Below are 14,378 nucleotides of genomic sequence, written 5' to 3' on the forward strand. Positions count from 1 at the left end.
AAATTAAAACCATTACATTTGTTCCTCCTACTACAATCATTTTCTTTTTTTTTTTTTTTATAGAATACCGATTTTTACAGTCATCCTTAAATTCTAACGTTTCATAGCGTGAAAAGAATTGGATTAAAGGACCTCTATTTCCAACAGCCAAGATCAGAAGAACGCACGTGAGACACACTTGTATCAAAAGACACGTACAAAAACATTGCTTCTGCTAAAAAAATATAGTATAAATAGTATGTAAAGTTAGGATGCAAGTTTTGTGAAACCTCTAGAAAAAAATGATGGGTTTAACTTTATAAATTACATTCTACCCCATCTTTGTAATTGCCTCAAGAAAAGGGATATTGCCTTAGGTGGCCTTATCGATACAAGCTGATGATGATATATTTACAAAGTGAACCTAAAAATCTCTCTCCTGGAGAACCCACCACATGCACAGCCCACAGCAAAAACAAATGTAGAAGGAGAAACCCTGAGATTTCTCTTTTATTTGAGAAAAGAGAACTTCTCTTCCTTGTGCTCACCAGCAGAAGATGCAGAGAGAAAGGCAGCAAGAAGAAGAGCAGTGAAACAGAGTCTGGGTAGGAAGAGGAGCAGCAGGAGGTGCCTGCATGCTGTCCTGATTCTCCTAAGAAACAGAGTTCGATTTTCAATTGCTGCTGTTAAACAGCACCATTTCCACCCGCCCCACGCTAAGTTTCCAAAGGAACCAAGTATCACTCACAAGAGCAGCGTTTTATTTAAAGATTAGATTGTTCCTCCAGGATATTACAGACCAGCCATCCAAAGAAAACGTGCCTGTTTTAATTTGAATGAACAAGCGCCCAAGATTTGTGCTCCCATTTACGACTGTATACACCACGGGACCGTAAGTAAATCATTAACGATGCTCAGGCAATAAAATATTAATTGCCATTTCCTTACTAATATTTAGCTCCTCTACGCAGCTTCATTTTCCCAAGTGCTGTGTGAAATGCTGTGTGACTGAGCAAAACCACAGAGTAAACGCACCGGGAAACAAACAAGCTGAAGACATCAGGCACTTCAGAGACCTTCCTAATTCTGCTCTCAAACCAGTCACCAGCAATTCTTACCCCACAGAACCAAGAGGCAGCAAACAGGATGCAGCACGCTTTATGAAGAGTTCGAGACAGAAGAGCTTAAGGGTATTGATATTTAAGAAAATAACTCACCTTCTAATTTCCTTCAATCACAGATAGATTCCTTTTACTTGTCTCAAAATGAGAAAGTTTCAACATTTCACTGAGCTTTGTTACTTTGGCTTCTGTGGTAACTGAGAGCTTCCCAAGTTAGCTAACTTGAGATGTAAATAAAGAGGGTAGTAAAACGTAATGGTGAAAAGAGTACGGTTCTTTAAGATCTTTAAAAACAAACCTGAATTCATCTAATGTGATCCTTTTTTCAGAAAACTTGCATCTGTAACCTCTGACATTAGAAATCCTGTATGGTAAACTTAATTTCAGTGTTATGAGTAGTCTTGGAAGAGAAGACAGTATTTGTAACTACTAGTAGGTAGCTGCCTTGAGCCTGCTTCTGTAAAGTCTCTGAGTTTTGATTTGTCCTAAGACAGTTTCAGGAAGCGCCTGTACAGAAGAATCTAAAGAAATAAGATATTAAATTTATGTTAAGGACAAGTCTACCTTTATGAAAGACCTGCTTATCACACTAGTGGGTATTTTATATCATGCTCTGCTATTTCTTCCAGCATCGCAGAGATCCATAAACGCAGAAACGAGCTGCATTTAAAACAACAGTTCCCAGAGTGAAAGCTTTTTTCGTAAAGCACACGTCAACTTCCTACTAAAAGGTTTCTACTCTTAAATTCCATCAAAAGGCAAAGAAAATTGTTCCAGCTAACAACACAACAGCATTAGCTGAAGGTGAGGCTCGACAAACAAGTTCACTTGAACTTGCAGCAAGCAGGGCACAACTGGTTTAAACTCTTTGCTTTGCATAAAAGAAATGTGTTGCATTGCTCCAGCTTCCACCTGAAGTTCCTTCTGTGCAGTGCCTGGATCAAAGCTCCCTGTGCCTCGGCAGGGATCAGCTCCACCCTGAGCATCTCCACAATCCACTGCTGCTGCTACCCAAACATCTTCCAGGTCATTTATCTTGTCAATCAGACAGCTATACTTAATTAAAATCATGTAAGATGACATAAGAGGTTACCCCCCTTCTAAAGATAACAGCTCAAAGATAAGTATTCATTCACCAGATCCCGACAAGCGTAGCCACACCATTTGCTAATAAACTAAAATACAAACCTGCATGGGTTCAGCCACTCTCTTACAAACTCCACAAGGTAGGACATACTAGAGCTATTAAACTTTTTCACTTAAACTGGCTTAAAAAGAAAGCACTTAGCTATCTTCCTATTTCTGCGTAATATCGGGTTGCACCAAAGATTGAAATTAGGGCTTTTGCCTCTTAAGAAAAATAACGATATCCTGCATTTAGGTGCAAAGAGCAGGCCATTTCCTATCCTAATGCCCGTAAGAGCATTTAATGACTAGGGGTACAAGAGCACATGCATATACTTCCAAAGAGAAACCACAGAGTATCTGGTCTGGAATACCTTTTTTTTTTTTTTTAGGAGCTCCCAACGACTCCAATCCCAAACTCATCTGTTCATCATTTCCCACACTGCTTCCCCAGCCATATTCATCTTGTTCTAAGACACGTGGGAGCAGTCTCGTAGCTCAGACTGTGTTCATAAAGTTCAAGATACCGGCCACTTCGGTGCTTGTTGTGCATAATACTCGAGTCTGCACCGAAACCTGCAGCATTTTTGTACTTCTTTGGTCTCAGACAAAGGTACTTCAGACAGCAGGTCATAAAAACTATCTTTATCTACGCAACAGGGGTACCCAAGCCACTATTACACTATCCACGTTCATGTATTACGTTCATGTATTCTTATGGCAGTTGAGCAGTTTTGGAATTATTTTCAGTTAAACGAGGCTTTTTTTTTTTTTTAATAGCTTCAAGAACTTAAAAGGACATCTGCTCCACAAATGCGAACACACACAAACAAAAATAGAAGCAAAAATGTTCTTTCAATCAAGTTCACAGCACTGGTTAGAAGCCAAGCATTTACATAAGGTTTTCAGAGGATGTCAAACGCTGGGACACAAATATAAAAAGCAAGTTTTAATAAAATGACATAGTTAATTGTTTTACAAGATCCTGGATGACTTTTCGGAGTACGAAGGAGCACTGGCTGGGATTCAGATGACTAAGCACTGCAATAATGAAAACAGAAAGTGTTGTTATAATGCCTGTTGCTATATAAACAACCTTGGGGGATCAGTGAAATAATGCCTGCTGCTATATAAACAGTTGTGTGTGTTTATACCTTTGGGGGGAAATTATAAAATTTGAGATTATTTGCACTCTTAACGTGTTGCTCTCCTTTGTTTCATTAAGTCTAGCTGGTTGTTCCCCCCTCTGGAGGTTTACTGCAGAACCCCGAAGCTGCAACATTAGTGAAACACATCATGGTATCAATTAGCTCCTTAGACGGCCTATCTCAAAATTAAAAATTTAAAATTCATTTTGACTTTTCATATTTAAAAGACTGGCAGCGTATTAATATCTATCAAGATTGGAAGTAAATCTAACGATTTACTCCCCCAAGCTTCTTAGGAAGTAGGAGAGGAAAGAAAGCAATACAGCAAGTACCGAGATTACAATAAATCTTCAAGTTCTTGTCAACCTCACTTTTGGAAGGAACAGAGACTGCCATAGAAGTGACAGTCCTCATCCAAAACGAGAAGTGCTCAGATACAGAGCTGTTTTTACGGTAATGCTGACTCGTACATTGATATGCCAACACCTGCCTTCCTCTCCCAAGTGGATTTCAATGCTGTTCAGAGGTCCACCTCGAAAAGCAGATGTTAATTTTGCAATTCTTCTAAGAGTACTAAACTAATGGAAGCAATAAGTGACATCAGCCACTTTGAAAATCCATGTACCTCCATTAACCCACTGAGCACACAAAATTGCTCAGGCTGACCCAGCATGCATAAGAAAAGCCTTCAGGAAAACTGCCTTCGAGGACTCCCATCACATTTAGCAATAACAAATAAAGCACACAAACAGGAATCAAAAGCAGCAATGCGATAACAACTGTTTTATGCTGTCCCTTCAAAGGCTGCTTACGATCACACATTTTTATAACATGTTCGGTCTAAAACAGGCGGATCCCATCCCATTGATAAGGGAGAGGCTTCTAGGAAGAAGATATTCACCTCTTCTTTTGCTTCGGTCTGTAGCAGTGACATCTGAGAGTCAAGATGCTGCAAGGTCACTGCTCCAAGAGGGTGAATGCTACATTTGGGAAACGATGTTATGGCTAAGTGTCTGCGCACGTTGGGTTAGCATGGAGCTCTAATTCATTCAGTTCTCACAAACTACATCAAGTTCATACAGTAACTTTTCCCTCACCACTGGTTCTTGCTATCCCATAAACAATCTTCCTCCCTTCTCGCCCCAGAGGATTTTAATCCACGTCCATCTGAAAGGCAGGGGAAATTCAGCCATGAAATGCAAGTACAGAAGTGATTCAACAGTGACAAGGGAAATATTCTCTACTGATAACAGATCTACTTCCCTTCTACCTTCTGATTTACCTTAGAATTGCATTAAGTTGCTTCTTCATCTCGCATCCACAAAAACACAAAGCCTAACCATTATCTGCAAGCAGCAGCAGCCTGAATGTTAATGCTCAGCAAGCTGTAAAATCCCACCAGAAATTTACAAGTTTTCTTCAAATTTTTAAAACCGAAGTCTGATAATAGGCGATATTTAACACTGGATTCTGGTTTCACAGCAAGAGTGTTTATTGGAGATAGACCACAAGAAAACAAGGAAATCGGAGTACGTGTTTGAGTACATGCACAACACACTGCAGAACTAAACATCTCGATGAGCCAAAAGCTGCGTTTCCTCCAGGACTCTTGCTCATATTAGTGAAGCCCTTCCTGACAGTAAACACAATACCTCTCCAGAGAGGTCTCAAACGTTAGCCTTTGTGGTTCCAGTCTGGTGTCCCAGTAAGGATATTGGAAACCACTGTCAGAGACAGGCTGAGGGAAACAGCCTCTTACATCAGTAAACTATTCCTGTAAAATTTGGTGGTTAGGGGGCTTGTTATAGAAATAACATAGGTGGGCCCCCTTGCCCATAAAGGTGCCTCTCATATACCAGGACCATTTTACAGAAAGGACATTAAAAAAAAGCAATTTAGAAGATAGAGGAGTTACTAGCCTCAGAAAAGCTTCCCCCTTTCCCCAGTGAAGCACTCAAATAACTAAAACCACGTTTACTGTTCGGCTGTAGACTTGCTGTGCTGTAGCTCGATGAGATGAAACTATGCAGCATAACCTTTCCAGGTTCAGGTCAGAACTTAAAACACCTCGGCATCACAGCGATGTTTATTGGATTATGAGACGGGCACACTTACTTCCTATGACTTCATTCAGCCTAAATATTTGTATTTAAAAAAAATCATTGCAACAGGCACAGAACAAAAGGTTAGATGTACAAAAGCCACGAGAAAGACAAGTAACGCTCTGTACTTCTGTCTTACACGTACCATTTGCTTTATACCTTTAGCTCCCCGACTGCACGAGAACATTTTAAGTTTGCTTTTTACCTACAGACACGAAAAGTGTAGTAGTTTTGTGAGTGCACAGGTAAGTACAGCGAACTGACCCACCTCATTAGGCTGGAAATCAGAGCGACTGTAACAGAAGCCGAGAGGCTGCGTGGCCTCACCAGGGCTACTCCAGAAGCCAGGGGGTGGCCGAGCATCTGCACATGCCTGTGAACGCCTCTGCCACCAACCAGGTTTCCTCACTTGATGAGGGTTCAGAGCCATGCAACAGTTTCCAAGCACGTTTTTGGGAAATCTGCATGTGGTCCTACTCACTCCTTCAACATAAAACGGGTGAAACTGAGTTTCTTGGCAGTTTTTCTACAGCACTGATCCAGATTTGTTCCTTCTGAAACCTGTTGCTTCAAAGCAAAAACACTCTTGCTTCTAGAAAGCATTATTTAAAGAGCAAGTGATAAAAGCCCGTACCAGAGACCAAGCAGAGAATTTGGGGATTCTCAGCTCCCTGCCCCATGTTTCATCACCTCAGCTGAGTGTCTTCCCAGGCATCCAGTACTCTACTTTTAGCAGGCAAAAGAGACTGACTTCTGACAAAATAGAAGATTTGGAATAAAGTGGAAAGACTTCTCATTCATCGAGTATAACACCAACAGCTTAACCTGGGTAAGACTGTTTTCCTTTCAGCACAATGCCATCCTTCAGCAAACACCAAGAAACGCTAAGCCACACCAATACTGGAAATAATTTCATATATGATAGAGAATATTTGCACTTAAAAGCTAAAGCCGGGGTCACTAAATCAAAATCTATTAAGCAACAACCTTCTCAAGAACAACTAACAGCTTATATTTAGCAAACTGAAACAGCTTTTATTATTACTATTTACACAATATTGAGAAATGTTTATGTGAATTAGGCACCAGGCCAAAGAAAGGTGCTTATGTTCCCTTTAGTACGTCAAGTCCCTTGAAAAATAAATACTTTCAAGCTCTGTATTTCTAAGCGTTCTGGACTGATCAAAAACTCAACGAGCCAATACATATCAGACACTTTTATTCCTTTTGTCAGAAAATGACTTGCTCGAAATTTCAACCACGGTACATAACAAGCCTGAAAGGCATTTATGGGTGATTAAGCAGCTGTCATAGCCGCAGCTTTCAAAACAGGATTTGTGCCCTGATGTGCCAAATCCTATCCAGAAGTATGAGGCAGACCCTGCCCCACGGGGCACAGAACAACAGAAGAACAAAGGACGTGGGTGGATGGAGAAATGAAAACAACAACAGAAGCTCAGTGAAAAAGAAGTCACAACTTGTCACTTGCTTGCTTGTGACAGGTGAAAGTAATTCTTACTCATTAAGCAAGCTGGGTTTCAGGAAAGGACAAGCCAGTGGCTGTATGTGTCCTAGCACGTTTTCCTTCCACGGAGAGATGGCAGCACAGCAGAAAGTGAGAAGGCTCCCGAAGGAAGGGACAGGAGCACAAACGAGGTCTGAATTCCACAGGTGCTAATGCTTTATATCTGAAAGTCAAGCTCTGTCTCCAGAGCACGCACCCTACTCGTTAGGAAATATTATATACCACATCTTTTTCCTACACTAATACGTTGTGCCATGGCTTGATAACAGACTTCCCGCTCTCCTATCTCTTTCAATTTCAAAAAGCAATGCTTACATGAACTACAAAGCAGTTTAAGTTGGCAATCGTATGTGTGCATGTCAGCTTAACTCTATCAGGAGCCCATTTGCCTTTTGATTACTGAATCTTGGTTCTATTTTAATCACTTATTTTTTTGATCCTTACTTAGCAGGCCAAAGAGCTAACGTGCAGAGACGACGACAGCTACGCAGAACACGAGTGATCTAACACCCAGAGCGTGCCTGCCGGCATGTGGCCCCAAAATTATTTTGGAGAAGTGGCTCCAGGCACAGCAGGTGGTGCCAGCAATATCCTCCTACCCAACCACGTTGCCCAGGCTCCTGCTGCAGGTGCTGCGGTCAGTACGAGCTGGGAGCCAAGGTCCGCTCCTCGGCGAGCCTTCGCTGATCACCGCAGATTGCCTCCGGGCAAGGATAGGCAGGCTTTCATCTGAATGAAAGGGTGACTGCTGTTACAGCTAATCCAGCCTCATTTCAACCTATTTTATCTTGGCATGGGAGATAGGAAAGGAAAAAAAGGAAGCCTTCCAACAAGCTTGCAAAAAAAAACATATGTAAATTCCCCAATTCTAAATGATCTGGCTAGGTATCAGCCCGCTGCTGCCCTCGGAGACTTTCAGGAATGAAACCTCTCCTAAAAGCTTTTGGCTCTGTGCAGCTGGAGAAGGTACTTTGTGGTTTTTCAGGTGCAGTCCCTTCCTCTTAACATTAAAATGAATGCTTGGCACTTCGCGAGATGAGGACTCGGCTCTGGCTTCAACCTGTGCTCTTTCAACAACACTTTTCCCTGTGCAGTTAAATTGGCCACAAATTCAGACAGTGCATTCTTTCTGAACTGTACGTTTTATGATCCTAGTTTAGGGGCCTCATAAAAGATGTAGTGTGCAAGTCACAGTATCCTACGCTCTAAGGGTCATAACCACTGCATCTACACCGATACCCACAGAACTCTTTAAGACACTTCTGCTCGGTAGTGTTTATTGCCAAAACAAATTTCTACTCCTAACATTTCTGCCGTTCAACTTCCCATGGAAAAGTTTAATAGGTTCTATTATAAAGTTGATTTTCTCACATGGTAGATAGCCTAACAGAGCCAGGAGCTGGACATCTTGCCTCATTTCATGTTTAAGAGCTCATTTTCAGAGCAGTTTCTTACATATTGCCCTAGCACATAAGTATTCGACTTTTATTTCATGCAGCTAATAGAAAGATACCAGTTTTACCACAAACATTAAGAAGAATTTTGCTTTTCTTCCATGCTTCTGGGAAGGTTACTTACCTCGTGCATTAGACAAGCTACAGGAACAACAAGCAGCATTCCCAGGAGAGCAGCAATAGCTGAGCAACATCTCTATAAAGCATGTAAATGTTGCCTGCCACCATGTGGACGCTGCGACTCTGGACACGCGAAAGGAGGGCTAGACAAAGTTCCTTGCATGGATCTCTAGTGCAGCGATGTGAAAATAAACAAGCTTCCTTGGGAGAACTGACAGAAGATTGTTCGAGTGATTTTTTCCTGTCAACTAGCAAAGTTCATCTGTTGCTAATGACTGTCAGATGAAAGCAGAACTATTTGCTGGCCAGGGTTGAACAAACCATGCCAATGTGGATAGGAATATCAGACTAACATCACTCAACCCTTGTCAGACAAAACAAATCAAGGCTGGATCTGAAGAGAAGCCTTGCCTTGTGAGACGATCCTGAACACGTATCCAACATGATCAGAAAAACACTCACGCAGTACAAACCAAGACGACTCCACAAGACCTGGAGGTGATGGCTGGGAAGGTTTGTTCTGACTGCCACCAACTGCAGAGTCTCTCTGACAAACCCCAGTGATGAACCAGGGTAAGGCTAGACACATTCACTCCTCCACTTAGCCCTAGGGAAACAAAGAGTTCTAAAAGAGTCCAAAAACTGTTTGTTTTGTGAGCCTCCTTTCAACAGCTAGTAGCTGATGCAAGGACAGAACACCGTCGTTCCAAGGTCTTGTCCACTAAAGGCAGATGGGCTGGGGAACCCAGCACGAGAAGGATGTGGGGCTCTTAGAGAGGGTCCAGGGGAGGCCACGAAGTTGATCAGAGGGCTGGAGCTCCTCTGCTATGAAGACAGGCCGAGAGAACTGGGGATGTTCAGCCTGGAGAAGAGAAGACTCCAGGGAGACTTCACTGTAGCTTTTCAATACTCAAAGGGGGCTTATAAAAAGTTGGAGAGCAACTTTTTGCTCAGGCAGATAAAGATAGAACAAGGGGGAATGGTCTTAAACTAAAAGAAGGGAGATTTAGGTTAGAGATAAGGAGGAAATTCTTCACTCAAAGGGCAGTGAGGCACTGGCACCAGTTGCCCAGAGAAGCTGTGGATGCCCCATCCCTGGAGGTGTTTAAGGCCAGGCTGGATGTGGCCTTGGCCAACCTGATCTACTGGGTGGCATCCCTGCCTGTGGCAGGGGGTTGGAACTGGATGATCTTTTATGTCCCTTCCAACCCAAACCATTCTGTGATTCTATAGGGAAGTTGGGCTGTGACTCCAAATAAGAAATATAAAAGATAATCAACTTCTATCCCCTTTAGAGATTCACTGGAATACCAAATCATTTCGTATGCAGAGCTGCAAATGAATTCATTGACCTCTTGACATGAAATAGCTGCAGTAAAACCCCTTCTGGCTGGGACCAGAAGAATCTAGCTCTATAGCTATAAAGTAATTATTTCCTCTCCAAGCAATCTTGCAACTGGATAAGGAATAGCATGACTGGCACATATCATGCAAGAGACAACCTTGTGAATACCCAAAGGAATTGGTAGTTTCATGAACAAGATGGCAGACTCATGCTGTCTTAAACAGCTATACATTTTATACGTATGGGTTAGAAATAACCAATACAGGAAAGAAGCCATGTAACATCAACTCGTATACACCTTAGGGCCAGGCTTTCTCCAGCAGGGACATTGTGTGTGCTCACCTCAAGAGGGATGGTCACTGAAGTCATGGTTAGTAAGGTCATCTCTTCATATGCAATGAAGAACCTACATCAAAGGCAGGCCCGAGCTGTTAAGACTCTGGGAATGCAGGAGGGAGACAGCAAAAAAGCCAGCAAGCAGCAGGAAAGCGTCTTTCTTTCTGCAGACACATGATTTGAGATTCAGACGCTGTATTTACACCCCACACTTGAAGGTTATAAAAAATTTAAGGAGCTGAGAGCAAAAGGCCTGGAGCACCAAGACCTACACTGCTCAAGGACTTGTGACAGCTCAACTTATCATGGCCACCGTGTCCATGATCAAGATGAGCTGTGAGACACGCACCACGTTTGGAGAGATGAGAACACTGTCCTGGAGATGTTTCCTTACCCATGCTGTGTGCTGTGCTCAGCTTGAGCAGAAATACTCAACTCTTCGGTGACTTCTTGATATTTATCCACTCGAAAGGGAGGTTTTCATGGTGTGAACACCTATGCAAGAGTTCATTCCATTTGCCTGTTAAATTTTCACCTTCCTCTGATACTCCACACACATCCATAACTGAGCAGCTAACGAGTTTGTGGGGCCAGCTACCTGTCAGTATCTCCCGATACCTAACGCTTACAAGAGCCAACCAATTCACTGCCATTTTTAGCAACCATATTCTGCTTCACCTCTGACAACACCCTGGAATGACAGCGATTTTTTTTGTCCATATTATTGCACAAGTCATTAATTTCCCTTTAAAAATATCACGCTTGTATGTTCGTTACAGTCAAAGAGCTGAAAGCGCGACTGGAAATTTATGGTCTTACCTAATATTATCCAACATAACAAGCTACTCTGAACATCATGAGGGCTTCGATATTACGAATAGAAAATATGGGGATTGAAACAATTTGTGCTCACGTACAGATGGAAGTTATTATGAACTCTCGGAATTAACACACATTGTTTTGACTTCGGAATGTAACAGCAAAGCAAGTTTCTCCAAATAACTGCTCTATCGAGCTAGCACCGAGCTCCTTCTAATTCCAGCTGAATTCTCCCGAGTGCAAGATGTGGTTTTCATTGTTATTATCCTGCTGTTTTACAAAACAGTACCACTTTATCTCTAGAAGAGTTTTGATTTCAGTAATTTTAGTTAATATCAACCCAGTCGCACTTCTTCCCCACTCACATTTCTCCTTGCCCCAAGAACTCCAGGTGAAAGAAAAAAAAAAAAAAAACAAGAAAACTTCTGTGAAACTGGGGAAGCTTACGCAAATCCTTTCAAGAAGCTATTTAAGTTGATTCAAATTTTTCTGGGCTTTTTGCTTCTCACCCTCGGTGATCAAGACTTTCATGATGCATTCAAGTAAGGCAATGGAGACCTGAGCTCTTCCCTTAACTCTGCTAGAGCTGGCGGCATTGCTCCCATCTTCCTCCGATCCTCACCCAGCAGTCAGAGGGAGTCAAGCATCCAATCCAGGCTAAATCACGACAGAGCAACTTTGCTTGCAGGACTGATTCCCTGAAATGAGGCCAACGCTTTGGGGCCTTAAAAGGATTCCCTCACAGGCTGTGATGGTCTAGAGACCAGCTCTCACTGTCCATCCAAACAATCTTTTTACACGTATTCTTTTCACGCTCACTTGAACTAAGCCTATCTGGAAGCTTTTCTCAAAGCAGCCTTAAGATATTCTAAAACTATTACATTCCAGCCTCCAAAGGAACACAAAGGATTCAAACAATCTCAGGTTCCAGATCAAGTCAGCCCCTGAGCACAGAACTTTTGTGATATATTTCCACGGTATCCATCTGCTACGCCGGATTTTTCACACTGCTTCCACAATGCCCTCTTGGCAGAAGTATAAAAACTGCAATGTTTGACCAAGAATATCAAAGCAAAGGTGACTACAACAATTTATGTGGACTTCAGTAACACTTTCCTGATTAAACAAGTAGTAGAATCCTCCCCCCAACAAATTCCGATTTACTTTTATTATGTTTTTATATTCAATGGCATACATTCTCAACCCGTAACATGTGAACCACTGGTGTTGTACAAACCACTTCAAATAGTTTGGCCACTATAGCTTGTACCAGCACCAGTGACCCCATGCAAGCTTGGAAAGTTTTAAAATACAAATACGTACTTAAATAAAGTCTTCATTTACTTTTATGAGTTTAAAAACATGCCAATGATTTTGGAAATCAACTGCAAGGACTTGGAAGGCAACAGGAATGAGTGACCATGAGTTCAACAGTTCACAGTCCTTTGGAAATAGGAAAAGGACAAAACCAGAATGACTGACCTCTGTCGGTCAGTGGTAACATCTCTGAGGAGACGAGTCAAAAAGAAAAAAACCAGATGAAGTGACACGGTGACAGTTCTGTTTTAAAAAAGAGAAGAGAGACTACAGGTACAAGTGCCAACTAACCCAGACTGCAGGAAACAGACTACCAGCTTGGGCTCGATGAATAGTTTGTAATTTTAATTAAGAAATAAATCAGTACTTGCATGATACAACTGAACAGCAAACTCACAGAATCACAAGGGCAAAAGCCAGAAGAGGCTGAAAAGCAAAGCAAGCAGCATCACAACTCGCAAGCGACAGAACGAACTGATGTATTTACACAAGTATAGATTAAGGACAGCACTGATTTGGTACTAATGGAGAAAAGCTATCAAATCGTTTGGAGGAAAGGGAGTATTTAATCCCTTCTTTTGCTCTAGTCTTCCCCCATGAAAGTCAAGTGTGAACAGCTGGCTGCCATTATTAATGCCAGCAACAAAGAGCCACAGTCTAAGTTATATTAACAGCTTGGTTAAGTGAATTTCCAAGATTAGCACAACTTGATTAACTTCAACTTAAGACATTTTAGCCTTTAAGTAATTTCAGAGCCATTGGAGGTTATCTTCCAAAATACACTAAGCACGGGCAAAATACCAGAAGTCTGGAAAATGGTAAATGCAACCCAAGCTTAAAAAACAAACCAAATGATACAGCCCAAAAACATTTCTCTAATTCAGGGGCAGAACAGGAAAGAAGTGATGGAAAGGAGAACCGGGAAGGAAAAAAAAAACAACCAGAAATTAAGTATAAAAAACCGCAATGGATTTTTCACGAATAAAACTGTCAAACCAATCAGAGCAGCTGACCCTGCCCTAGGGTTGGGCAACAGCCTGAACAGCCTCTACAGGTCCCTCTGAGACCAGCTTTTTGGCCATTTTCTGAATTCCATACCAAATGTGTGGGCAGCAGGTATTAGTGCTTCTTGAATAAAAGTCTGTAAACTTGTAAAAGTTAAGAAAAAAAATCTCATTCATTTGCCAAAGCAAAGGATGATTTTTAAAACAAATAAGAACGAGGATGATTAGAGGACTTTTAAAAATTTAAGAGTTATACATTGGCAAGACTTTTCTTATCAAATAAGTATAGAGGTAGAAGGGCAGTTAATAATAAAGCAAAATTAAATGACACAGTAATGAGAATGAGATGAATTGAGTGTAATGACAATAACAGAAAATATTCACAATTTTCCAAATAGGGCATGTATGCTCACAGTATTTACTATTTGAAAAGGAAAATTTAATTGTTAGCTGGCAAGCCCTTCTCAAAGCAGCACAGGAGAAGGTCTTAGCACAAAGCAACAAGGCAAGTGAAACTTGTGATTTGGAGAACACCTCCAAATAGTTCACCATTGTTCTCCATGGAAAACAGCATCACCAGACAGCAGATGCACACTCTTGCCACACTGACACTAAGCAGATGGTAGATATTAATAATAAAATCTTAGTGTACCAACCTGTGCTATATTTTTGTTGAGAAGATATACTCCATATTCAAACTGAAGCTTCTCCCCTCCTTTTGGATATAAAGGAAATCTGATGGGGAAAAAAAGCATTAAAGGTGAAGTTATTCAGATGTTTAAATGAACTCAAAAAAGAGACAGACTCCACAACTGGAAAGGTAAAGATTTAAAGTACTTCCATTGCCCAGGAACCCCCTCCAGAGGAAGTTATCAGGAGCCCTCTGCAACTCCAGTCAGCCTTTTAAAAATTGATGTCAAAATTCAGCTAACGAATTGCGTTTTCTGAAGTATTTCAGGTTTTTAGAAGATGCTTTATGACCC

General features: G+C 41.5%; 1 protein-coding gene and 1 long non-coding RNA gene across 2 annotated transcripts in view; both read right to left on the reverse strand.

The window, feature by feature from the left end:
• Nucleotides 1–14,378, reverse strand: part of UVRAG (UV radiation resistance associated) — a 93,963-nt gene that overhangs the window by 15,254 nt on the left and 64,331 nt on the right. The window contains exon 13 of the mRNA XM_080599566.1: nt 14,052–14,130. Within this exon, the coding sequence (XP_080455692.1) occupies nt 14,052–14,130 (79 nt within the window). The remainder of the gene's footprint in view (nt 1–14,051; nt 14,131–14,378) is intronic.
• LOC308198039 lies at nt 40–14,042 on the reverse strand. Its single transcript, XR_013953548.1, has 2 exons — nt 4,275–14,042; nt 40–3,266 (listed from the first exon to the last, which is right to left on the reverse strand). It is a non-coding gene; the product is annotated as an uncharacterized lncRNA (long non-coding RNA).

The sequence above is a fragment of the Anser brachyrhynchus genome (genome assembly GCF_964034855.1).
Source record: "Anser brachyrhynchus genome assembly, chromosome: 1".
NCBI classification, from domain to species: domain Eukaryota; kingdom Metazoa; phylum Chordata; class Aves; order Anseriformes; family Anatidae; genus Anser; species Anser brachyrhynchus.